Source organism: Phytophthora infestans, genomic scaffold (genome assembly GCF_000142945.1).
Source record: "Phytophthora infestans T30-4 supercont1.21 genomic scaffold, whole genome shotgun sequence".
Classification (NCBI taxonomy): Eukaryota; Oomycota; class Peronosporomycetes; order Peronosporales; family Peronosporaceae; genus Phytophthora; species Phytophthora infestans.
The window spans coordinates 497555-524512 of NW_003303738.1; the positions used below are offsets into that span (position 1 = coordinate 497555).

The window sequence follows — 26958 nt, forward strand, 5'->3', positions numbered from 1 at the left end:
TCTAACTTTCCAACACGCAGACCGCTGTATTAATGGCATCGTGATGACCGCGCTCAAATTTTCGCCAGAACCGCTCCAACATTGAACAAGAAAACTGAGCGAATCGCCAGCGCTTGCAGCGTCACGTACAGAAAGAGAAACGAGACGATAATGCGCGCGCAGACGATGCCCCTGAAGGCCAGCTTCGGGAAGTCTACGAACATCATCTGAAGCGCAGCTTCTCAGCGTAACATTCTCTCAGCGTAGCGTCGACATCACAGCACCAGCTGTGTGGCTCGAAAGGTTTCTAGCTTGCGGCGAGGCGTCGTCGATGCAAGTCGCTTCATGTTGCTGGTGCTGTAGCTCTTCTTCTTCTTCTTTGGTAATTGCATGGCTACGTCGTGGTGCTGGCCAGCACCTTGCTGACATGTTAAGTACCATAGTCTGAATCGAATTATCCATATTGCCAAAGTTTGTTCACTGCATTGGTCGAGCAATCTATACTAGTCAACGCTCGCCAAGGTTACGTGAGTAGATTCAGCAGGTTACGTACATGGCAATAAGAAGAAAGGCTTACCAGGAAGCACATACTTCCCTCAAGATTATCTAATAGCACCTGTTCATGGTCTTCTACGTTTCTGAGTTATTAAAAAACAGCGTTTTGATAGTTGTTGTGATGTGGCTTAGGTGCAATAGTGTTCCGTGATTATCACGTATCTTGCTGATGTCTACTACATCTGTGGTTATAAAATAGCATGCTACAATTGTCACCAAGTAAGAGCTAGTACTTACCATATTCAAGCTTAGTAAGATCAGGTAGGGTCTGCCACATTTCGCTTTACTTTCCTTTGCTACTAGTCTCACTTTAGCTCGTGTTCTCAGACTCACCTTAGCTCGTGGTCTCATTTTAGCTCGTGTTATCAGACTCACCTTAGCTCGTGGTCTCATTTTAGCTCGTGTTATCAGACCCACCTTAGCTCGTGGTCTCATTTTAGCTCGTGTTATCAGACTCACCTTAGGTCGTGGTCTTACTTTAGCTCGTGTTCTCAGACTCACCTTAGCTCGTGGTCTCACTTTAGCTCGTGTTCTCAGACTCACCTCAGCCCGTGGTCTCAATTTAGCTCGTGTTCTCGTTTTAGCTCATGGTCTCAGAATCACGTTAGGTTGTTGCCTCAGAATTATTCTGATAAATCTGATACTCAATGTGACTGGTTGGGAGATAGCCCCATTTTAGATTTAACGCAAGGGGATTTTAAACATGGGGAAACGGGTGAATGTGCAGAGGACGGAAAAGGAGCGAATCGCGCTCCTGAAGCAGTGGAAGGAACGTTCTGAGTGGAGCCTCGAAGAAGCTGCGCGGCAGCTACGAGTTTCGCCCCAGACGCTGCGTGACTGGAAGAAGCGATACTGGGAAAATTTGGATTCTATTACAGGCTCAGATCGCACCCGACGCAAGGGGGCTGGGCCGTCAAGGAAAATGAGACCGTACGAAGGTATAGTACTGAGGTACTTTCACGTTTGCCTACGAGAAAAAGGTGTTTGCAGATTCTCAGAGTTGTTGGTCTAATGCCGGCAGTGGGAAGAATTCCAGCAAGATATTCCCAACCGTCATTCCCAAGAAACGTGGGTGGAAAGGTTCATCAAGTACTACTCTAGCCGTGTCCATGGCAGCGGTGATAGCGCAGAGATTCAAGGTGAAGACGGCAATTGTTTGGCTGCCGATACTGATGTCTTGGGTGGGTGGGGGGGTACAAGTTCAAGTGGAGGGGGTACATGTTCAAGTGAAGGGGGTACAAGCTCAGGTGGCAGCGAGTTCATTTCGGGTGGCGATGGGAATACTGGCGGAAACAATATTGCGGCTGATGATCTAGTTATTGGCGAGGACAATATTATGGGTGATGGTGTAATTATTGGCGAGGATAGTAATTCGTGTGGTGGTGTAAATTGTGGCGGGGGTAATATTTCGGGTAGTGATGTCGCAATAACCGGTGATATTGCAACTCCTGATGGGAGTACAAACTCCACTGCTAGTGGTACACTATCCAATGTTGGAGGTGCAAGTTGGATTGCTGGTGGTACATATCATGATGCAGCATCCGATGGAGGTGGAGTTAGCCCCAGAATTAGCGATGCAAGCGTCGGTGAACATTGTGTGAACGGCGCTGCTTATAAAATATTTCGGGTGGGGACGGGAATAATTTCGGAGGCAAAACCATTCCTGACTCTGGATGTGAGGGGTTAGGTAGAAGTGGTGCTATTGCCAGTGACGATGACAGCATTTTCAGCAGCCCTGATGGAAATTCAGTATCTAGTAGTGATACTGATGACTCAGAAGAAAGCTTATTTAAGGCTGATTTACCCATCACAAAGACAGATGAAAATGTCCACAAGACCGCGGGACAACGCTTTTTTCGAAAGCGATACTCGAAGACTGCAACAGTGCTTGAATGGAGAAACGATAAAACGTATATTTGTATTTTTCCTGACGACCTCAAAAGTATTTTGCCTGGTAGATGGCTAGCCGTGACTGCGGTTGACTACTACATTCATCGCTACATCAAATCTGAACCTGGTTCTGTATTTGTTTGTGGAACTTCAACGTACAAGACAATTGACCTTGCCCGTACATCGACAGTTGCAGTCAAAAGAGCTGCTCGCATGGAACAACTGACCGGTCTGGTAGAATGGGCTAATTACCCATTTGTACTAGTTCCTATTACCGGAAATGACCACTGGAGTTTTGTCGTTGTGGCTAATGCATTGCAATATGGCACGGCAGGTTTGTATCATGTCAATTCTATGAAAGATTACCACGACACGGCCTACGCATTTGAAGCCGTGAAATTGGTAATAGCCAAAGAGCGCTTTAAACGGGATGACTACCTCCGAAGATGCGACTGGAGCCACGGTGTTTTTAACACAAAGCCCCAGCAGAGGAATACGGTTGACTGTGGAATCTTCATGCTTTATTACATGGAGGAAGTTGCAAAATGCATAGTGAAGGAGAAAGACATGTTTTCGTCGAAACCCATCTTAATTAAGTCGAAGCTAAAGGCGTGGACAACAAACGGCTTCAATGCAAAAGAGGCGAGAAAATTCCGACAAGAGTACTATCGCAGAATTGAAGAAGCATCTGAAGAATCCTACAAACGCTACAAGTCGTCGTAATACAGCAGTGTTGGTATTATCATGCTTGTCAATAAAGCTTCAGTCTTTTTAATGATACTTCTTATTCTACTTCGAAGTATTAGATTGTATTGAGCTTAATGCACTCACAATGATGGCTGAACACATTTTTGGAGCGTTTAACCCGCCCTTTCGGGTTTAAAAACATCAATTATCACGTCCTGGAGCTTCATTAAACACGTGGGCAGTGTGAACATCAGTCTTGTGTAGTCTGCCGGTCTGGCTGCTGCAACTCGCCCCGCACTCTTCTTAAGCAGCCTGCAGTGCTCACACAGCCGCTTGGAACGCTCCTGCACAACGAAAAGATGCTGTGTTTGTGTGTGTGGTCCACACATAACCGGCTGAGTGGGCCATGACCATCGTGTGTTGCCGGCAGCTCCGACACGTCGCAAGTGACGTTCGCCTGCAGCGCTCCCGCAGCAGGTTTCGCCACAACAGAGAAAGAGGGTGTGTGGTCCACACACAAGACGATAAAGCGGGACACACTGTACTGTATGTGGATGTTACACATGTCATGTGCACAGACTATGTATGTACACTGGCGCCCAGTACCTGTGTCTACTGATGGTCACATCGGTGTCTATTGGCATCCTTTACTCGAACGGGAACCACCAAATCTTTACGTTAAATCCGTTTACGTCCCCATCCCTAGTACCTTCGGTGGATTTAATCTTAGTTCAATACCTTTGCACATCTCCTTCTTGTCGTGCTAATAGGGTGGTATTATTCTTAGTGGTAGTTTATACGTTAATGACCCGTTCACTATTCATGCAGAATACTGTATAACTGTCGCGAATATTCGAGGTGTTTCCAAAGAGGAAAGTTGATTAATGAGGAAGGTTAAAACAGGTAAAGAAAACAGCTCTAGCAAACTACAACACGCTCTGTACGCGTGAGTGCTCTTGATCATGCAGTCGTGGTGGACACGTGCCATCCCCCACTAGTTTCTGCCATCGCGTGGCCGGAGCGAATCCTCACTGCATAGCTCGTATACTCTGCATCCCCAGGCACGACAGCACACACAACCCACTTGAAGAGCAAACACTCAGCAGGTTTGATGTTGACGCGCCACGGTAGCGCATAGCTTGATCACAATCTGCCGACATTGCCCCCACAGCTCAGCGATACTGGTGCGCTACTCAAACAGCATACGCAGGTCATCATCGCCACTATTACCGTCGTAATCGCGGACCTTAGTAGGAACATCCTGAGCCAGAGTACCCAAGGGCTCCCATGAGTCTTCAATGGCTGGTAGGTCCACCCAGGACACCAGCAATTCCCAGCGTTTGTGTTAGCTGTTAGAACGGTGGTTGCGGATACTGTCGACGCCTAAAACCCTTCGTTGCCGCGACACCAATTCCAGGCGTTCTTCAGTCTGGTTGATCTCCGAGTCCGCGTAGAATTTCAGGCGCGATGCATGTACATCATACTCCCGTCCAGTGATGAGATGCTGGATCATGAACGAGTGCGGCTTCGCCTCATGAATTTTGAATGGACAAGCCACTGTCTAAAGAGCTTGTTATCTGGTAGACGCTGGTCAATACGTGACCAAAGAACATAGTCACCGACGTCAAAATTGACGACCGATCCCTTGTGCGCTGTCATGTCTTGGAGACGTCTGCGCTCCTTCTCATCCAGCACATCTTTGTGCATTCCCGGTAGCGATCGACGCAAAGCTTCCAGCTTCCCGTCAACCACATCCAAGTCAATTTCCAGCACAAAATCGACCTCATCGCGACGACCTACAACAGCGTCCAGCTGTGACGAAGTCGGGAGTCCTGTGAAGAGTTCAACAGAGGGGTGACCTCCCAGTGATCGTAGCGGTGTGTGATTCAGGGTCCCCTGCAGCAAAGGCAGGAGATACGGCCATTAATGGAAGTCTAGGTCATACTCCAGCAGGAGGGATCGCAGCATTTGTAGCACGTCTTTGTTAAGGTGCTCCATCGTTCCGTTAATTCACGGGGAGTATACCGGCGAGAATTGCTGCTCAATCTTCATTCGAGCGCACAGATTCCTGACCGTTTCATTCCGAAAGTGACCGCCTTGGTCTGACAGTAAAGACTTAGGAACTCCAAACCTTGCGCACCACATCGAGAGTAGTTCAGCCGCAATAAATGCCGTGTGCGTACTGCATGGGAACAACTCACAGTAGCGAGCTAACTCGTCTTTGGCAACCGGTAGGTAGGCAGTGTCCCCATAGCCGCTACCAAGAAAGAGGAGATCTCAGTGCAGCGCTTCGTTCCGCACCGTCGCCGTGTGACTTGGTCCATATGGTCGAGGGATCATTCTTGGGCCCTTGACATGCTTGCATAGTAGACAACCACGTATGAACGCTGACACCTTTTCTTTTACACGAACAATCCAGAAGTGTCGCTGCACCAGTGTGACCATCGGGTCCTCTCCTCGGTCGCCTTGTGCGCCAGCATGCGCCACCACAAAAATGCGTGTGAGGAACTCTCTTGCCTTGTTGGGGATCCATGGTCGTCCATTCATTGCCACAATACCGCCCTCCTCCTCGAGAGCGACTCGCAGGTGTGCACGCTCTGGTCTCGCCGCTCTTTGCGCCGCGCGCACATCGTTCAGTGCAGGAAAAACAAACTGTTCATCAGACAACGGGCGAAAAGAAGACGGCATCGCCAAAGGAGCGGCACGTTGGCTGCACGTCTGTACAGCAGCCACAAGGACCACCTCGCGTGTGTGCCATCTAGAGACAATGTCCGCCCAGATATTGTCCTCACCAACAATGTGCTCGATCACATAGTGCAACCCGCACAGCCGCATCGCCCAGCGTTGGAATCGATCTCGAACATGTTTCTTGAGAGCATCATGTAGCGCAAATATGTTCACCAGATTGGCATGATCACAATAAAGCCGAAACCCCTTCTCGCGCAGCAATAGATACTCCCGATCGTGACACGCCTTAACGATCGGATATGCCTCATTATCCACATTCGTCTAGCTAAGCTCATTGACCTTAAACACACCACCCTTGTAGATGATCATTTCGAATCTCTGCTTGGTGACTGGAAGCTCGGGGCCCCATTAAACAACCTGGGTCATCACAATAGAATACCCAGCGAGACTTACATCCGTAAAAACAAGTAGCTCCGCGTCTGGATCTGGAGATGCCATCAGCACCGAGTCGCGAACCAATGACAGCATCGCTTCATAGGCATGTTGCTCGTCCGTCGTCCAAGTAGTAAGCAAGTTCAGCGCATTTCGATTGCGTCCGCCGACACGCTTCTATTCCGCCACTAAATTGTTTTGAAGTGGGGCAATCATTCGTGTATAGTCTGGTAGCGAATCTTGGAGCCAATTGGTGGCGCAAACGAAGTATTTTAAATCGGCGATTGTTGCGGGTAGTGGGAGCGTAGATAGCGCCTCTACGCGGGTAGGATCATGCCGAATTCCAGACCCAGAGATGAGGCGTCCACACCATAGCACTTCAAGATTGAATAGCGAGCACTTGTAGCTGTTCAGCTTTAGTTTAGCCGCAGCGACCAGTGCGAAAAAGTGTCCTAGTACCTCGATAAACTCATCCACTGTACTTGCGAAAAGAATAACATCATCCATCGACACCAAATCAGAGTTAGGGATAAACGGAGCCAGTACACGCTGCATTCCACCTTAAAAGTGAAGAGCTGAGTCCGTCGCTCCCTGGGAGACTCTGTTTGGCGTGAACACGCCATCTTCTGTAATGAAAGAAAAGATCTCTCTGCTTCGCTCGTGTAACGGCAACCGCCAAAATCCTTGAGTAAAATCGAATGTTCCAAACCCTTTCTTGCCAGCGAAAGCGTCCGTCGTGGTTGCATTGCTTGGCATCGACCCAGCAATAGGAGTAGTGACTGGCCTATTAATCGTTGGTCATCCGATACTTGTCGCGAGATTCAGGTTTGCGCACTGGTACAACAGCCGATGCCCATCTACATCTAGACGCATTATTCTTCACGACGAGCCCATTGGCAACTAGGGATCGGACATACTCTCGCACGAAGTCAGCTTGTAGCGGCGCGTATTTGCGTGGTGGGCTTCGGTATGGAACTGCATCGCTTTGTAAAGTCACTTGCAGAGGTTCTACCTGCTCTGGTGGGTCAGCCTCAGTCCAGATATCTGGATACTGGGCCAGGGCTCGTCGAACAGCCTCAACATGTTGTATCGCAAGACCTTCAGACACTGCAAGAGATACTAGTAGCTTGATCACCTCTCTTGGATCATCATGAACGTCCTGCTCGCTAAATAGACCATCTCCCACTGGAAAGTCGTCTTCCTCGGAAGCGAGAAGAGGTTGACCAGCCAGTTGAGCCAGTTGATGCTCCACGTCAATGCCTAGTTCCTTGAGCGCATCTCGTCCCAGCAAGAACTCGTCACTTTCCCTAGCTAAAATTAGAAACGGTAGAGAGCGAATCGACACCGGTCCAGCAATAGTGACTAGCTCGAGGTGCAACAGCACTTCGTGTCCACACACCAACCGTCGGTCATCGGGCATTTCAACATCAATCGGTGTACTTGATGGGGTTAGTAAAAGTGTAGGCTGTACCGCTCGGAGCGAATCCACCATTCCTTGAGAAATTATGCTCTTATCAGCACCAGTGTCAGGAATATATGGTACCATTAATTCGGCCAGCGCCTGACGGTCTTGCGAGCCTAGCAGCCTTGGCGCGAATGGTATTAGACCGCTTCTCCTTGGCCTCCTGGAACCTGTTTCTGGCCTCAGTCCGCTGCGCCTCCGTGACAGTGGGGCAGTCCTTGAGCCAATGTGGCCCTTTGCACACGAGGCATCCGTCGTGAGGTGGAGGGCGAGGAGGTCGTTCAGCGTGCGCAGGTGCGGAAGACGTCACGGCCGCCGTCGTCGAGATCCGGGTCAGTGCTGGCTTAGTCGCACCCACACGTTGTGGCTTACGTTCTGTCTTGGTGTCGGCCTTTGCAGCATAATTCTACGAAATCCGATGAAATCGCTGTTGCACCTTCGCATGTTCCAGTATCAGATCAAAGAGGGCAACATTTGCAGTCACGCCTCTCTAAGTCGATAAGTCGAAGTGATCTGAGCTTTCAGGACAGGTGGTTGCAAATTATCCACTAGTAGACGGCAACGGGCCTTAGATCTGCTCTTGTAGTTGGCGGCTCACTACCGGCTCCTATTATTAATAGCCCTTGAAGACCATTGTCTTCCACAATGCCATCGAAATCTTTGTAATCGCGGAAGATCCGAGCGTCGCAATCATCGATTGACAGATCTATCTTAAGCTTCTGACGAAACAGACACGTACAAACGCATTCTTGAGTGTGCTGCAGCGTCCGCCATGATGTCTGCGTCGGTCACAGAATCAACGGATTTCTTTAACACATAGGTAGCTAAGTTCCTGAGTGTTTTGCGCTTGACTGAACCCTTTACAGTAGCTACGACATTTTCAAATGTCTCGCCAGTGGTCGTGCAGCGATGGCGACTTCTCCACATAGCATTCCCATTTACGGTACCACTCAATCAGCGCATAATGTTCCCAACTGGAGGGCTCTGGGGGTCGGATAGCCTCAAAGATAGGCTGGGGAATCGACATCCCCACGTCACCATCTGAGTCGACCGTAAAGCGCTTCCCCGACAGGGTTGAAGTCTTGGCCTTAAGCACTTCAACCGAATTTAAACGAGCAACCTAATGCGTATAGCACTTAGGTAATCGTACTTAGTCGACGTAGTTCGGTGTAACCTTGGACGACAGGTCTTCTTCCAGTGCCGGACAGCAGCGATGACCGGGATCAATAAACGCACGCTTCGAAGAGCGCAAAGCTAGCTTTGCCGCGAATACACGGGGTGTTTTCAAAGAGGAAAGTTGATTAATAAGGAAGGTTAAAACAGGTAAAGAAAACAGCTCTAGCAAACTACAACACGCTCTGTACGCGTGAGTGCTCTTGATCATGCAGTCGTGGTGGACACGTGCCATCCCCCACTAGCTTCTGCCATCGCGTGGCTGGAGCGAATCCTCCTTGCATAACTCGTATACTCTGCGTCCCCAGGCACGACGGCACACGCAACCCACTTGGAGGAGCAAACACTCAGCAGGTTTGATGCTGACGCGCCCCTGTAGCGCGTAGATTGACCACAATCTGCCGACAAACGCACGCACAACCTCACTTTGTGCTGGGAATGGCTGCATTTGAAATGAATGCGGAAGAAGCATCTGCGGCACTAAAGAATCATCTCCGGCACTATTCCACGAATTTGCTGTCTTAGCCATATTTTAAACGCCGTGTAGCAAGAAGAGCTAAGTAGAATTGATAGTGAACAGCTACTATGGACTCAAAAGATTCACGTTTACTCGCGCGGGTTAAGCTCAGTCGGGGGTCAATTCACCCCGCCTGTATTCTACAGGATATAAATTTTCGTATCCTGTATACTACAGGATAACAAAAAGGCCATTTTCCTCATTACAAAAAGTAAGTGTTTCCATACAAACTTCAAGTGTCCACTGAATTATAAAGTTTTAGAATCACGTTGCTAACCTCGGGGCAATAATTCGTGGCTACGACTTTTTCGAGATTAAGGAAGAGCGAGCGGCGCGCAAATTTCGCGCCATTTGCGAATCGGACGGACATCAGCAAGAACGGTCTCATGCCAAAGCGGAAGCACATCCGGCCAATAACTTGGGGCAAGCTCTGGACGAAGCTAAAAAGGTTAGGATGGCAATTCAAGCGACCTAAAGGGCTATCCAGCCAAAACCGATACTTCACGCCAGAAGGCTGGTCAAGAAGACCAAACGCTACGCATCTTGTCGACTACTTCGATGGGCCAGATGAAGTATGGAAGCATTTACCCGTGGAATGTATGTCGATTGGATGGTACTGACCTACAATCTAGTGGCTAATATTCAAAAGTTTTGTATGATGAGGTTCCTCCTGCCAAGCGATCCGCATCTGCATCGGCGCCTGTTGAGAAGCAGCTGAACATGGAACCTGCTGCATCAACTACAAAACCTCCGACCAAGGCTCAGTCAACCTCCCGGGCCAAACCAGCGGAGGCTCAGACCAAGTCTCCGGCGAAGGCACAGCCAAACCTCCACGCAAAGCCCCAGCTAAGACGTCGTGCAAATCGTCTACGACGGTTTCAGGCCAGGCGCCGCCCAAGTCACCTGACAAGACCCCATCCACGCCGCCGCCCAAGGCTCCAACCAAAACTCCATCAGTGACGCCGCCCAAGTCACCGGCCACGACCCCATCCACGACACCGGCTAAGGCTCAGGCCAAGCAATCACCAGCACCTACAAAAAAACGAGCCAGGAAGTCCACCGCTCCAACTATTGAACCAACGTCATCGACGCCACCGAGACCGACTCATGTAGCCGCAGCGACAAATCTGGTGGATTTATCGACGGGTGACGACAGAATGGAGTCTGGAGACGAAGACGACTTTGTATTGGAGGATGGCGACTATTCTGACGCGGAGGCGGCCAGCGAGAGTTCTGCAAGTGATGCTAGTGATCCCGAGGAAACAAGTGATGAAGAAGATGCGGTGGATTTGTCGGTGGGTACGCCCTTTGACAGAATGAGCAAGGAGGACCTGAGCGAGCATGCGAAGACGGGCTGGACAACATACTTCGAAGCCGAAAGTTAGTATAATCCTGTACGGTACAGGTTTGCATTCATCAAACTCTTTGTGTGATCCGCTAACTTTGAAAACTGTGTGCTGAATGCAGGCAGCTCTCTCGATTTGCCTTCGGCAAGTCTGACCAACTGCACAGCAGCTCCAACTGAGATCGCGCAAGCACTCGGGTGTAATATGGAAAGGACTCTTCTTCCTCTTTCTCCCCAAGGAGATGTGGATATCCATAGCAAAGGAGTCCAATCGCTATCAGCGCCAGCTCCGGTCTAAAGCTATTAAATCGATCATGATTCGCCAGCGCCGCATGAAGGAGAGACGCCCCGACTACAAAATGAAGACTCTGCAACAAGTGAAGAAGGAGCTAGACGCATTCAAGCCTACCCAGCCGCATGAACTGGTGCATTTCATTGGTCTACTATGTGCAAGAACATTATGCCCGCATCGCGAGAAGCTAGGAAAACACTGGGCAGTCGATACACAGGGCGCGGTACCAAAAGGCACCTTCGGACGTTTCATGTCAAGAAAACGCTTCGAAGAAATTGTGCGGTTCATGCACTTTAGCAACAACAACGACGCCTCTGCAAAGCAAGACAAGACTTGGAAGATCAAGCCCATTGCCGATACAATCAATAAGACATTCAAGTTAGGCATGAGTGTTGGACAGCGCATTGCATTTGATGAAGGTATGATACCCATGAAGAGCAAGTATAACCCCATGCGGCAATACCTTCGTGCCAAGCCCCATCCATGGGATACCAAGTGCTACTTGACGTGCGACGCTGCAACGGGTTACTGCTACAGGTATGTCAAAGAGAATCTATATATTCTACAGGTTAGCGTCTAACAAGTTGTGATTGTTATCCTGTGCAGGGCTGAAATCTATCAAGGGCGGCGACGAGTGATAGTGCTGATCTGAACCAGGGACCAAACGCGGTAATTCGCAACCTTGATGATGTGCTCGACGGACTGCCGAAAAAACGACTCGTCATTACGGATCGGTTCTCCTCGAGCGTGCTGCTGTCTTCGATTCTCCTACAACGGGGTCTTTATCACGTGGGCACCATTCAAACGAACCGGCGCGGATATTGCAACACGATTCCATACAAGCAAGCCAAGAGGCCAAAGAAGATGAAGAGAGGGCTGTATCGAATTGCACAGTCAAAGGTAGAGCCAAGCATGGTGGCCGTTTCGTGGATGGACAACCGTCCCGTTCACTTCATTGCCACGGGCTGCGGTACTGGTGTGGTAAGTTTGGTAAGACGTGCAGGCGCTGACACTGTTGACGTCCCAGCACCCCAGCTCGTCAAGGACTACCAAGAAGGCATGGGAGGCGCAGGTATACATGATCAGTTGCGGCTCCAGCGATATTCAATACAGGTACTTCCATTTGTATCCTACACTACTTTATTTCATATTGACAATTGTTATCCTGTACACTACAGGGAGCGATGAAAATGAAGAAGTACTATCATACTATCTTTCTCGGACTCATTGACATGGCGTTAGTCAATGCCTTCATCATCCATCGCCGCGTCGAAGCAAGATTGAACCCAGGTCGTGCTCCACCCACGCACGCAGAATTCATGAGATCTATGCAAGTCGCATTGCTGAACGTGGGAGCTGCCGACTTCGAAGGAGACCTATCTGTCGAAGCTTTGGTTGATACAAGCGTTGTGCCGTCGACACACCCTCGCTACACACTCCCGGCTCATCACACACCTCGCCAAGTGGATATTTTTCGCACGACAAGAGCAAAAACCGGAAAAGAATCGAGCAAAAGACGTCAGTACGGATGCAAAGTGTGTTCATTACTTCGCCCGGCAAAGCCACCGTGGGAGACTACCTTTTACTGCGTTGAGTGCTCAGAGGAAAGGATGAATCGCCAGTCGGGGGCACGAGGAAAGATTTACCTATGCCAAAAGGTTCGCCAGCACGACCCGTCGGGATCAATAAACTCAGCAACTTGCAGCCAGATTTGGCACAACCTTTGGGGCGCTGGTGCTCGTATACCCCCTGGATTGAAGACAATTCGCATGCGCTTACCAAGCGGCTCAAGCTCGCGCCGCACTGGAGAAAATATTGATGACAGCGATGAAGAAGAAAGCTCGACCAACGAATCTTCAAGGGAGGCAGAAATCGAGGTTAGTGCAGGAGACGTAGGCAGTATTGAAACTGCGTGCATCTAATACAAAGCTGTATGAAGTGTCAACCCCGTAACACTAGGAATGATTGTAGTCCGTTTGAGTGAATGCATTTGTAGAATTCTGGAATTTTTCTCTACATCTTCATTGTGTTAATCCTGGTTAATACAGAGTACACGATCCCGTACATTGACTAATAACCTGTACGGAACAGGGTAGATAAGGAGTAAGGATTGTGAGCTTCGCAAAACTCCGCAAATAGTAAAATCAAGATAAAACACTATCCTGTATAATACAGGGTAACTTTTGCCCTAAATCGCGGGGCTAGAGGGGTTAACGCCAATGTGATAATCGGTGAAAGATATCAAGGCCACGTTTAAAATCGGGGTGATACCTCACTTTCGGTACTGTTGATTGTTCCTGGGTAACGGGAATCCCGTCTGTGCCTGCATTTCGATATCTATCCAGTTGATCTAAAGTTTTGCAGTCTTCATAAATAGCTTGAGTTCAATAAGGGCGATCTGTGAATAAGTTTGGGGGTTCTGTGATTATCGTCTCCCCATACTACTCCATGATTAGTCTGATCCCTCTACTCATCTCACTATCGGCTCGAATTTGCACGGTTGGAAATGAACGTGAGGAGCTGGAGGCACTGGAGACGGCGTTGTCCTTTTTGGATGCCCAGGTATTACCACGAATCTCTTTTCAGACGACATCAGTGGTGAGACCAGCTACAGCATACCAACACAGACTGACAGCGCAGAGCCAGAGCAACGAGAAGCAAGAACTTATAATAACCGTCTCAAGGCCATGCTGAATATTCCAGGGAGAAATCCTTCTAAGGATTGGAGTCTCCACTATATTATATGAACAATTTCGATATACTGTACACATTTGTCCTTGCCGCGCCAAAACGTGGAGGAGGTATTAATACATGTACCACTTGCAGCTCCCCGTCCTTTACATATGGCCCAAACAAAATGAATTTCCAAGCTATACGTACGAATCCATGGTAGGTCTCCTCGCTTTGGTCTATTATTAATAAAGCTTCGGCTTGAGCCTGCAAGAATCAAACTGGATTGAAATCACCCTCATAAATCCTGGCTCATCTAGCCCTAGACCTGATCAGGACATTTCTACATGTATTAAAAAAGCACCGACACGCTTCCGTACTAAACTCACAGCGTTTTCCCGAACTATCTTACAATCTGATTGGTCACAATGGGTATCACGGCGGCTTTCTATATTCAGCTCTGGTATATTAGTAGATGAAAATAGTACCAGCAAGATTTCGCCAAAATATTGTTTTCCTACTGTTTGTAAGAAATTGTTTGATTGCGTTGAATCGTCCACCTGATTTACTAATAGCCTGAGTATATGCCACGCTCCTCCCATCCTTGTTTATTGGTCTTTGTGGGCAGTTAGTTTGGCAGCAGTTACATTCTGATCGTCGCTGTGCAAGAGGTATTCATTTCATTGTACAGCGTTGAAGAGTCTGTGAAATCGCAACAAAAGACCAATGCACATTTCTCCCAAGCTTCACGTAAACACTTTCATTTTCAGTTTGCATCCCGATGCATTTCTTCTTTCTGACAGCCGTAGCTTTCATCATCGCCAGTTTATCTGTCGACGCATCAGTCGCAAGAGATCCACGAGGACATGTTCCCAACAGGATTGATATCGATACTCTGAACTCGAGTTCAGGCACGAAGCTCTTACAGAAGAATAGTGGTGGGTTTGCTGGCGAGGAGAGGGCGCCCGTCATAGAAAAACTTAAGGCGTTTTTCAAGTCTTCCTCGGTGACTCAAGACAAGCTTCAGCAATGGCTAGACAAGGGACTACCTGCTGATAAAGTGTTCAAGAACATGAAACTCGACAAACCAAACGAGGGTACTAAAATGAGGTGCACTATATAAGCTTCTCGCTCGCTCAGCTAGAACTCAACTGGAGCGGCGATGATGAACAATAGTATTATCTAATAACCAGATGGTCTTCACGTCTTAGTACAATGATAGACTTTGATGGCTAATCATTGTTCAAGAACCTACTTGACTTCACTAGCTGCACGCACTAATACATGTACCTACACAGTACTCTTTGACTTCACCAACCCTTCAGGAGAGAGGCTTGCATCATTGAAAACTCGAGACACCACCTCTAGACTTCCTAGTAGCCGCAACAGCGGAGTCAATAGGTCTGCCTGCCACTGAAGACGCGTAATTCGACCGCTTGTCTCATCCCTTACAAAATGCATCGACCCGTGGGTAACAAAGCAACTTGTCCGCAGTTTTGGACCGTTTCCCGTTACTGATCAAGTTTGGGAACCCATGACGCAACATTCCCTCTGTAATAGTGAGCTCACACACAGTTTTGACGATAAGGGAGTCTCCAGGTCTATCGCACATGTGCAGCGGTTGCAGGTCGACTTTTTCGTAGCACCGAGATTGAAAGACAATCGTTTCTATCAGGGCTTTGAAACCAAAGACCACACCATCAGAGACGTCATGTGCCACTACCGCCCTGAGGAAATTCAGCTAAGTTTTGGTCTGGGTGAGCATCGGGGTAGTGTCGGATAACGAGAAAGGACTCTTTAGAGCCGGGTCACTGATGCCGTGTCGAAAGAGACGGAAGTACTCAGCAGCAATGGACCAGATGGAAGTATTCGAGGCGAGCTCGTACGACAACAATCGATGCTGCAGCTCCAGCTCTGGAATCACTTCTTCTTTGAGTTTCTGAACATTGTCCTGAAGGTCTTCCACGAGTTTACGCTGCCGAATCTTGTAACGTGCCTGGTGCATTCGATTCCGCTGACGTCGGTGCTCGATCTCGGCTGTGTATCTGGTATTTAGATCGTCATAGGCCGAAGCTGCTTTCGTCTTTTGTACCTCGGACTGGGATGTATCACCGCTCAGAGTATGAGAGAGAAGGCGTTTGTGACCGGTGATACTGGGTAGACGTGTTTCATAGAGAACAGCGTCTTCGTCCGCAGGCCATCCAGATCTCGAAAAGGTGAAGGTCGGATGGGGCTCGGCAACCTTCCGTTCTGTTCGCAAGGGTGGTGTACTATACCCATGTACTTTTCGTTGAGCGACAGAGCCGATGACAGCATTGCTGAATTGCCTGCTGTTTGGGGGGAAAAGAGTGCTGTGGGGCATAACTGGGAGGGAAGTGGAGCTTTCGATGACAGGTCAGCGCAGTTTTAGAAGTGAGAAAGTGAATGGCCAAGGGAGGGTAGTTCATGGTGAAGATTAGTCCATGTGAACGGTACTAAGTCCGCCGGTCGATTAGTCGCGATGTCGTAAGACTAGCCGACCATACCGGTACTGTACTCTCGCTAGAAAGTACTTTAGAACTAATATATTCAGGTAGTAAATCGAGGGTCCGATTTCAGCACGGGGTCAGAAATGGGTAGACATCTGACCTGAAATGCAGTTAGGGTTAATGTAAACTGGTGCTGTTTAGGAGAACTCAATCCGTTATGCCGACATTCAGCGGCTAATATGAGTGGTGAGCGGGCTTTCCATGGACGTTCAGTAGCCAAAATCGACGGACTGACAGCATTACTTGTCAAATACAGCCTAAACTGCCATGACCTACTCCGATGACTTTCGTTGGAGAAGTGTGGTACTGATTCACGTCTACGGTGTTCCTATTGAACACGTTGCTGAGCTTCTGGGACCAAAGGAGAGAACGCTCCGCCGATGGTATGCGCAGTTTTTAAAAGGTGGAGTTGTCAACGAGAACTGTGAGCGTCAACAACAAATGCGCTGGCCATCAGAAGATCTACAGGCAGTGGAAAAATATGTTCGAGTTCACCCAACGTTCTACATCGAGTTGCTGCGCGAAAATATTATCAAGCATTTTCCTACACTTAGCAACGTATCGCTGTCAACGTTGTGTCGTGCACTAAATTTCGATCTTAATTTGAGTCGTAAAGTGCTAGAAAAGGCGGCACGCGAAGCTGTTCCTGCTGAAATCAGTGTATACCGTCATAAATTACTGTCACTTTACTCTTTCGCTGAGCAGTTGGTTTTTCTCGATGAAACGGCGAAAGACGGCCGTCATGCTTATCGTCGATATGGATGGTCAAAACGAAATACGAAGGCCGTAGTCAAACAGCCGTTTCGACGTGGCAAACGTCTATCCGTGCTAGCCGCTCTCAATGTTCACGGTTTTTTTTGGGTGGAAATGGACCGAAGGCACATTCACCCGCGAAAAGTTTCACGAAGCTTTTCTCCGTCGAGTGGTACCGAAGCTTAACCCATGGCCACTTCCTCGTTCTATCGTGATAATGGATAATGCAAAAATTCATTGCTACCCGGAGTTACAAGCGGCGATTCATCAATGTGGCGCACGATTATTATTCTTACCTCCATATTGTCCACAATTGAACCCCATTGAGCAATGCTTTGGCCAGCTAAAGCGTTGGCTACAAAAGTACGCCAATTTGGTGTTTCCACTGCATCCAAAGCAGGTCTTAGATGTAGCTATACGTGCATGTACTCGACGTAGTGAGAGTGGCTGCTTTGGAGCCTTTCAGCACTGTGGATATCTTTGCAATGGGCTCAGGGAACAAGTATTTCATGATCTGATGCAGACAAGTGAGAATGCCGAAGTGTGTTGAGTACGAAATTATTCTGGGATTTAATGTCTTTTAACCAAATTGCGCCTATGTATTTTGCATTTCTTCATCTTCTGACATCTACCATGGTTGGGTTGGTTACAGGTGTTGGGTTAAACTGGTGAAACATACCCTGTAGGAATATGTCATGATCTGGTAGCCCAATTGCACGTCTTAATGAAATGACGTCCACCTCCACAGGCATCCATTGAATTTCAGTGTCACGACACCAGTTTGCCTTGTGGATTCAGAGGCATCGTCGTCACGGTGCATTGCTTCACGCGTCTGGTCTAATGCAATGGCTTGAGATGTCGTATTATCCGAAGGAATTTCAAATGCTGTGCCATCAGGCCGTCGAGCATGTATAACGTCAAGATGATGAGCTGTGATTGCACCAAACGCAATAGAGTTGGTAGCTTCGTATGCCATTCTTTGGACCCTTGCATTTTGTATTCTCTGTGCAGCTGCGCGGTGGAACTGCTCGGGTGGGGTCGCTCGCTGCACGTATAGAAATGCCTCAACCCGAAAGTCACCAATGCGTGCCAAGTCCCCAGGTGTCAGCAGTTTCCATCGATGGTGTAATGTTGCCGTAAAATTATCAGGGGTGAGCAAGACATATTTTTCTTGTGAGTCATTGCGAGCTCGTTTCAAATAAATCCCCACGTTTTCTGGAAGCTGAATCGGCCGCTTAACTGCTTTTGGAGTACTCAAAACCTCGTTGAACTTCGATAAACATTTTTCCTTAAAGACTGCATAACCCTCCTGAATGTCGAAACGAATGTCCTTGCGCCATCCGCCTCGAGCTCGCCCATGAGGTTCACCGACACGAACTACAAGCACTGCCTCCGCACGATGTGGTAGTAGACGTGAGCCATCTACCGCTAAACGTATAGCCTCCACGGGCCAAGGCTGTATCGTGCTCGCCCCTGAGTCGCCTTGGACCGACAGATCTGACGCGACTTGACTTGACGGTTCAGTTCGCATCACCAAACAACAATGAAATTCGAGTGATGATAGTTGGTGCTCGCCGACGCAGATCAGATAATGGGACCCTAGAGTATAGTAACAAACAGGAAGATATGCACAAATGTAAACGGGAGAGACTATACAATTGCCAAATTATCATTATCACACGCATCTCTTCCGTACCATTCGCATGTGTTTGTGTGGACTCTCCCAACAACTGTGTACACCTCAGCTGCAAAATCTAGCTAAGTTTCCGCCTGCATACACGACCGTATACATACACGCCATAAGTATAGGACTCTATCAGACGGAATACACTCCTCCCACCTGATGTTCTCGATCACCAATTTTATGAGAGCTCGTACGTCTATTTGCCCGCGCTACACGTGACGTTCTTTCATCTGCACCCTCTTCATCACTCTATCGGCATGAGTGGTCTCCTTATAAGCAGTTTCTTCCACCATCCTTGTTTGCTACGAGCACCTTGCTGCAGGAATGCACATCATAGCGTGGTCAGTCACTACTATGGCATTGCACCTATCTGCATACAGCAAGACATGTCCACTTTCGTACTGGTACTGGGTTCGCCTCACGCTGCCGGCAACGCCACTTAGCCCCCTCGCCTCTCTGGGGTTCTCTCACTGGCTCCGGTTTTGCGGTTTTATAGTTAATGGTGAGACTAAAACGGGGTGTAAGGTCAAAAATGAGGAAGCCTATCCTGAGATGAGATCCAAATTAGTCATATGGGCTCGTCCGAAATAAGTAGCTAACAGGGGCAGCAAAAAACATGAAATCCACAATACATGTACATGTAATGAGTAACAATGGCGAGTCCCTCTCTGTTGATTAGTAATCGCTTAGCTAGTCGAACTATAACGATATATGATTGGTGGATTATAACCGATTACGAAATCTTTAAGAAATATAATATTGTTTTAACATTTGAAAGCTGATATTTAATAATATCATTTCGTCCAAGAAAAATATATTAGGTGATATTCTTAGCACCTTGGCTCCGAACGTCGTAAGATACGCCATTAGTTTTTTTATGTCGTAACTGACGACATAGCGCAATTTATATTAGAAAGTGGCTCAGAAATGATTTTCACATACTTTAATCAAGTGTTTTCGCAGCATCCGCTACATACATGTATAAGCTGCGAGAGGTCTCTGCGACAAGTTCACATAACCGGGTCAGGTGGATGACGGGATCCAGTCTGGTCCAGACCACTCATCAGAGAATTTGCTGGCTGGCAGGAATGCGGTCCAGTCGCCGCGAAAAACCCGCCGCCCCCGTCGCGGCTGCACATGACGTTGACTTCGGACACTTGTGGCGACAGCTCGCGGCGGCGGGGTGGACGTCCAAGCGGCCAACCGGTATTCAGACTGAGTGGACGTATAGCAGTCCAAAGGGCGCGAATGTGTTGGTAGGAGAGAGCGCTGTGGTGGAGCACGCCTTCCAGTCGGGCTTGCTGGTCGAGGACGAGGAGGATTCGGCAGATGCAGTAACTGATGGCTAAATCGAGAATGTAGAAGATGAGGGCGGAGGCGAGAAGCATGTTGGAGTGGAGGGCGGCGAAGATGGCGGTGACGACGCCCCCATTAGACCATCTCAGATTGACACTAGTGTTCTGTTGTCGCAGAACTCCATCGAGCAGTTGTTTGACGCCTCCGATGACTCAGAGTCTGAACTCTCGCAAACCGCCGTAGCGAGAGCATTTAACCTCTCCCTGGCAGACCAGGAAGATGACGAGGAGCAGCGAGACGCGGCAGGCAGCTTGCGCCTGCTGTCGGACGCATCGGGGCTGGAGAGTGAGGGGGAGGACGAACGTGCTGTCACTTCTCCCACTGTCCCCCCACCGCGAGCTCGAATCCCGCTGAAACCCCGCGCTGTCGTCAATGTGTTGCAGGACGGAGAGAGTAGCACTCAGTACGAGGACTTCAGCTCTGATGACAGCGATGATGTTGGCATCTGCGATGAGGACGGCGACTCTGAAGGCAACGAATTCGAGGAGGAGGAGGATGAACTCTCTGACAGTGAGGCGGCGGAGATTGATCAAGCTTTTCTTGCGTCACTTCATGTTGGCGGCGATGATGCACTGAGCAGAGCTGCTGTCGAGGAACGAACCAGAGCTCTGCGGGCGATGCAGTGGACCACAGCCTCGACAGCGTTCGAGATCCGAATTCGAGGAGGAGGAGGATGAACTCTCTGACAGTGAGGCGGCGGAGATTGATCAAGCTTTTCTTGCGTCACTTCATGTTGGCGGCGATGATGCACTGAGCAGAGCTGCTGTCGAGGAACGAACCAGAGCTCTGCGGGCGATGCAGTGGACCACAGCCTCGACAGCGTTCGAGATCGTTACTCCTTCGTACTTTGGGCTGGGTGCGGAGGAGTCAAGGCCTGTCGGTGAATTGCTTGATGTCTGGCTGTCTCCTCTTTTAACTCTATTCTACTTTGTGCCTAAACCAGTGTGGGTGTCGATCACCAAGGAGACCAACACTTACGGTTTGCAACAAGTGCAGAGGCGAGCAGAAAGGATGGCTGCGCGGCAGATTGGACGCAATCGTGAGACCGCCGCACAAATTGCTCGGCGGCTAAAAGCAACGCAAGCGTACGGTTATCACGAGATTCTTCATGTGGTTGGGCTACTAGTGGCGCGCATGCTGTGTCCCCAGAAGAGGCGCTTCAGTGCGCATTGGACCATGGTTGAGGACGGTGCCATACCTGCTGGACTCTTTGGGCGGTACATGACGCGTGACCGCTGCCAAAACATCCTACGTGACCTTCACTTCGTGGACAACACTGCTGAGCACGGTCGCGATAAACTATGGAAACTGCGTCCTGTCGTGGACATGATCCAAGAACGCTTCTTGGCAGGGTGGACTCTACCAGCCATCTTTTCATTTGATGAAGGCGTGCTTCCTGCCACGTCGAAACGCAACACCACTCGAATGTTTATGAAGGACAAGCCGCATCGATACGACTCCAAGCTATTTATGTTGTGTGACGCAAAGACCGCGTACTGTCACAGGATTTTTATTTAGCTTTTTTGCTATGTCGTAACTTACCGATTAGAGCGGAAGCTAACATTTCTGATGTCGTAACTGTTGTAGATTTGAAATTTATGTGAGCAAGTGTAAGAACGTAGATGGGGGTGATACCGGTATTGATTACAAGACTGGAGCAGCAGCCGTCTTACGGAATCTGAAGACGGCGCTCACTCCTCATTCGCGACACAACTGGCATGTTGTCGTCATTGACAGATATTATTCCTCCATTATCCTCGCTGTCGAGCTGCTGAAGATGAACGTTTATGTGGTTGGAACAATCATGACGAACCGCTTGGGGCTCGACAAGAGCACCACGTCAGGGAGCAAGACCCGCCCATCAAGCATCCCGCGTGGCTCATTTGTCCTCTCGCGCTCTGTCGCGGTCCCCACCATGACCTCATCCCTCTGGTGGGACCTGAAGCCAGTCTACTACCTCTGCACGGGCTCTGCCATGACGTTGACCACTATCGGGAGGAAGGTAAAGCGGGTGGGCGCGATTCAAGTGGGGTGCCCTCAGTCTGTGAGGTACTACCAGAACTGGATGAGCGGAGTTGATCGCCATGGTCAGCTCCGTCTCCAGAGTTACGCACTCCAAATGCCCACGCGGTTCACTAAGTACTACAAGGGGTTGTTCTTGGGGTTTCGGGACCTAGCCCTAGTAAACGCTTACCTGACCCACAAAGAGGCGGCCAAAAGCAAGGGAGCAGTCGCTATGAAACGCTCCGAGTGGTTTGCGTCCTTCAGAACCAGCTCCTGCAACTCAAAACCGAGGACTTTGCGGGGGTCCAAGCTACGTCACCTCAGTCCAGCCAGAAACGTAGGCGAACACCAGTCCGCCTGACACACGGACTCCAGCAGCCCGAAGACTGGGTCACCGTCGGTGGCGTTCAGAAGCGCCGCCAACGGTCGTGCAAGGTCTGTGCGCTTCTGCGAACCGAAAAGAGAATTTTTTTTGCGACGACTTACTACTGCGAGTGTTGTTCTATTGACGCCGCAAAATGCTGGTTGTGCAACAAGATCCGCCGCGAGTACAAGGGCATCGCCAAGACCTGTTTCGAGATATGGCACGACGATTTCGGGGCCGGGCAGGACATTCCGGCTAACCTGGGGAAGCGCGTCGTGCTGCGCCGGCCTGGCAAGAATGCAGGAAAGCGCAAGAAGACACGGCGGGAGCTGCAGCTTCTCCGCGAGGAGGGAAGCGATGGTAGCGACGCTGACAATGACAGCGATGGTGAGTAAGCATGTAGGCTACGTTTCACTTGATGAGCTCGTGTGTTTGAATGCAAAGATTGTTGAGCCAACGAACCTTTTTTTTACGTGTTTTCCGAAAGGAGTTGCAAAATAGTGAGCCCCCCAGCCATCTGTTGACTACAAGTGGTGTCTGTTTAACACGTTGAACACTGTTCAACAGACCCTGTTACGACATTTAGCGGCGAGTGCTCTATCACGATGCCGTATCACTTACGACATTGGCCAGAAAACCTGCTGACAATTTATACACCTATCCCGACATGAAACACATGGCCTTTACAAAATACAAGTGATTCTGTAAGCCGTAGCTTACGCCATGCCTGAGGCGAGTACCGTTCGGACACAAAGGTGTTAATATTAACTAGTCTACCAGGTAATATTATCGCTATAAATCCTGACACCGATGTCAATCTGGTGAATAAGTAAACTGCTTACGAATTGGTTGGCGGCATCTATCATATTTTCTTGACACATCATAACGACCATCACGTCGAATGCAGCGCTACACATACTCATTCTATCATACATGATGAACACAATACAAACTGCCATGCCCAGGTAGTCACGGACACGACACATCGCCGCCCTGAATGGTACGTAACTCTTGGACGTGAAGGCCGCAATCCTATTGCGGGCCTAGGCTTTATTAGATACCCCTTATCGAGAAAGATGCTCTACTGGCCTCACGAATAATGATATGATTCGAAAGGACACAGTGGATACGCGGAGATTCTGCGGGAACATTCACAGTCTTGAGAAACTACAGTAGCGCTTCTCGCCATGGTCGCTTTTGATCGGTAGCAGGACATTAGCGTCTGTTTCCAGATCATCTCTAGGTGAGCCTTGAATTGAACTGTGGTACCCCTCCGATCTATATGTTGATGCTCCTTCTTTTGTCACTTCTTGACACAACGAAAACTGAGCTACAGCGTGGAACGTTTCTGGTGTCTGCACCATTGACAACGATGGTACACTCGACACACAGCGCCAAGGGTTGTGATATATTTTGCCGCTCTATTTCGAGCACATTAACGATGGTTTCGAAACTCGCTAAAAGTATCGAGTCTCAGCCGTTGCTAGGTTCCTCATTTAGCCTCGACATCGTTCCGGAGAGAGAGAGAGGCGATCTGAAGTAGGTATTCTACTGACGAGCAGCGACAAGATGCTGGAGCTACGCGACTCTACCAGCGACAAGAAGAGATCAACTGTTATCTATGAAGACATGGAGAACGGAGGTTCGTTACAACTGCGAAAACGCAAGATGTGGTTCCTAACAACGTGTGCTAGTAGACTATGGCACCTTCTTAGGACAGAAGGACCGGCTAAAAATGTCCACGACAATGCCTCAATATGCCCAAAGGAAGTGGCTTATGCTGGCAATACTGTCGATCCTCACTGCCGTAAACCAGGGCATCTGCTACTCGTACGCGCCAATAGCGAGTATCGTAGAGAAGCGGTGGCAAGAGCGAGTGCGTTTGCTGTATAGCTGCATCTTTTGAGCAAGCAGACTGACGTATATCTGTGTTTTGTTAAGCTTCATTCCACAGAACTGATCACTGTCTACTTCATCTCGTACATTCCGTGTTCGTTTGTGGGCTCGTGGATCATGGACAAGAAGGGGTTGCGCTATGGTGTGTTGCTTGGCGGCTTCTTACAAGCGCTCGGTGCTGGGTTGCGCTACTCTGCGTGTGCTTTTGAGCCTGCGAGAGAAGCTTACGTGACTCTACTGGGTCAGATTTTGGCTTCTGTCGCGATGCCATTCATGGTAAACTCCCCCGCTGTACTCTCAGCCAATTGGTTCCCTCCCCAGCTACGTGCTACGTCCACTAGTGTCGCTGTCAATGCGAACGCTTTGGGCACAGCGTTGGTTTATCTCTCCGCTCCATTTATCGTGCTTTCCAGCAACGACGTACCTTACTGGAATCTTTACGTGGCGGTGATTGCAACGGCTTCATGGATCTTTGCACTCTTCTTTTTCCGGTCATTCCCGAGGACATGTGTGGCTCAATCAATCGTATCCGACGTACAGCTACGTGACGAGTACGACTGGGGTCAATGGGCCACCGCGTTCACTCACAGCGGCTTCTTGCACACTGTCGTGGCCTTTTCAATGGCCGAGTGCATCCTGAATGCCATGTGTGCACTCTTGGGAAAGTTTCTGAGTGTTGCTCATTTCTCCAAAGCTCAGATCGGAATGGTCGGCTCGGTCTTCATCATAAGCTCCTTGGTCGGTGGTCAAGTCATCAGTCAGTACGTGGACAGGAAGAGGAACCACAAAACAGCGCTACAACTCTGTCTTTTATTGACTACCGTTGCTATCTCGTCATTTCGCCTGGTGCCCAAGGACAACGTCCACGCTACTCTTGTAAGCTTGATGTTTTTAGGAGCTGTCCTAGGACCATTGCAGCCTATTGTACTCGAACTTGGAGTCGAGTGCTCGTTTCCAACCAGTGAAGCCACCGTCGCTGCGCTTCAACAACTTTGTGGCAACTTCTTGTCAGCGATTATTGTGCCTGGTTTGAGTGCTCTACGAAGGACACACGTGGATTCAACGGGACATGTACCACCAAAGTACTTCTACGCTAGTCCTGAATGGGTAATGGTCTTCATGACGACGACAACGTTTATCGTTTTCTGCTTCTTGTACGTCTTATGTATTTATTCTCACTAATTTAGCGGAGTTGGAACTGATACAATCATGGCCATTCATACAGCAATGGCACGTACAAGAGATTCGCCCACGAAGAATCCAAGAACACGCGCGCTCGCGGCACTAAAGAAAATGTCTTGATGATCCGGGCCTCTCGCGGCACGGGGAGCTTTTTCTAAGTTCACCAAGATCGCGTAAACAGCTTTAAGTAAATTTGATAATGAAAAGTCCCTAAAGCTCACCCCTTCGTGTTTTCTTGACGGATACGTACGTTCGTCTGCCGATAGGTGGGAGATTGGGAGAAACGTTGGTTGGATATTGGTGTGTGTGATGGCGGATGCCTGTGCATATCAAACATCAGAATGGCGACGCGTTTGTGCATTGCTTATCAGGCCTTGAGTCGCTTCCTCAAAGCACGCCTGTTTCAGACGCCTCTAGGCGAGCCTCGCACTATTGAAGCTAAAATACCTGGTTTTGAAGTGTTTTTGGCGCTCCGTGCTCCTTCTTTCGTGCCTTCTCTTTATATGAAGAAATAACGGGGCTGCGAGTTTTGTGTTGTTTAGTACGATCCAGGCCGAACAGCTACACTATCGCACGTTTTACAGACTTTTGCAGAGTGGTGGAGCACCGTGCATACAGTTACAGTACCTTCAACAGATGCTTTGATTTTCGCCGCCTGTATGGTAAATTAAGCACCGAAATTTTAGCGTCAAGTACTGCTGAGCTCGACACTTGATACAACCCATGTATATATTTGACAGATAGTCCAACTTGCAACAGATATTCCGTTTACAATAACTAGCCTTTTTTAAGCAAACACAACTAAGAGTAGCTCAGATGCTCTTAGTGCAGTGCGCTGCAACACATTAGTCGGGTATGGCTAGTCTTACGACATCGCGACTAATCGACCGGTGGACTTAGTACCGTTCACATGAACTAATCTTCATCACGAACTACCCTCCCTTGGCCATTCACTTTCTCACTTCTAAAACTGCGCTGACCTGTCATCGGAAGCTCCACTGTCCTCCCAGCCATGCCCCACAGCACCCTTTTCCCTCCAAACTGCAGGCAATTCAGCAATGCTGTCATTGGCTCTGTCGCTTAACGAAAAGTACATGGGTATAGTACACCACCCTTGCGGACAGAACGGAAGGTTGCCGAGCCCCATCCGACCTTCACCTTTTCGAGATCTGGATGGCCTGCGGACGGAGACGCTGTTCTCTATTAAACACGTCTACCCAGTATCACCGGTCACAAACGCCTTCTCTCTCATACCCTGAGCGGTGATACATCCCAGTCCGAGGTACAAAAGACGAAAGCAGCTTCGGCCTCTGACGATCTAAATACCAGATACACAGCCGAGATCGAGCACCGACGTCAGCGGAATCGAATGCACCAGGCACGCTACAAGATTCGGCAGCGTAAACTCGTGGAAGACCTTCAGGACACTGTTCAGAAACTCAAAGAAGAAGTGATTCCAGAGGTGGAATTGAAGCATCGGTTGCTGTCGCCTCGAACACTT

At 49.1% G+C, this 26958-nt stretch overlaps 2 protein-coding genes across 2 annotated transcripts; both read left to right on the forward strand.

Annotated features, from left to right (window-relative positions):
- Positions 1 to 14471: 14471 nt before the first annotated feature.
- PITG_11836 (RXLR effector family protein, putative) lies at positions 14472 to 14813 on the forward strand (the record flags this gene model as incomplete). Its single annotated transcript, XM_002901278.1, has 1 exon — positions 14472 to 14813. The coding sequence occupies one exon, from the start codon at positions 14472 to 14474 to the stop codon at positions 14811 to 14813; it is 342 nt and encodes a 113-aa protein (XP_002901324.1).
- Positions 14814 to 24156: 9343 nt separating this feature from the next.
- PITG_11838 (Major facilitator Superfamily) lies at positions 24157 to 25457 on the forward strand (the record flags this gene model as incomplete). Its single annotated transcript, XM_002901279.1, has 2 exons — positions 24157 to 24255; positions 24321 to 25457. The coding sequence occupies 2 exons, from the start codon at positions 24157 to 24159 to the stop codon at positions 25455 to 25457; spliced, it is 1236 nt and encodes a 411-aa protein (XP_002901325.1).
- Between the last annotated feature and the right edge of the window lie 1501 nt (positions 25458 to 26958).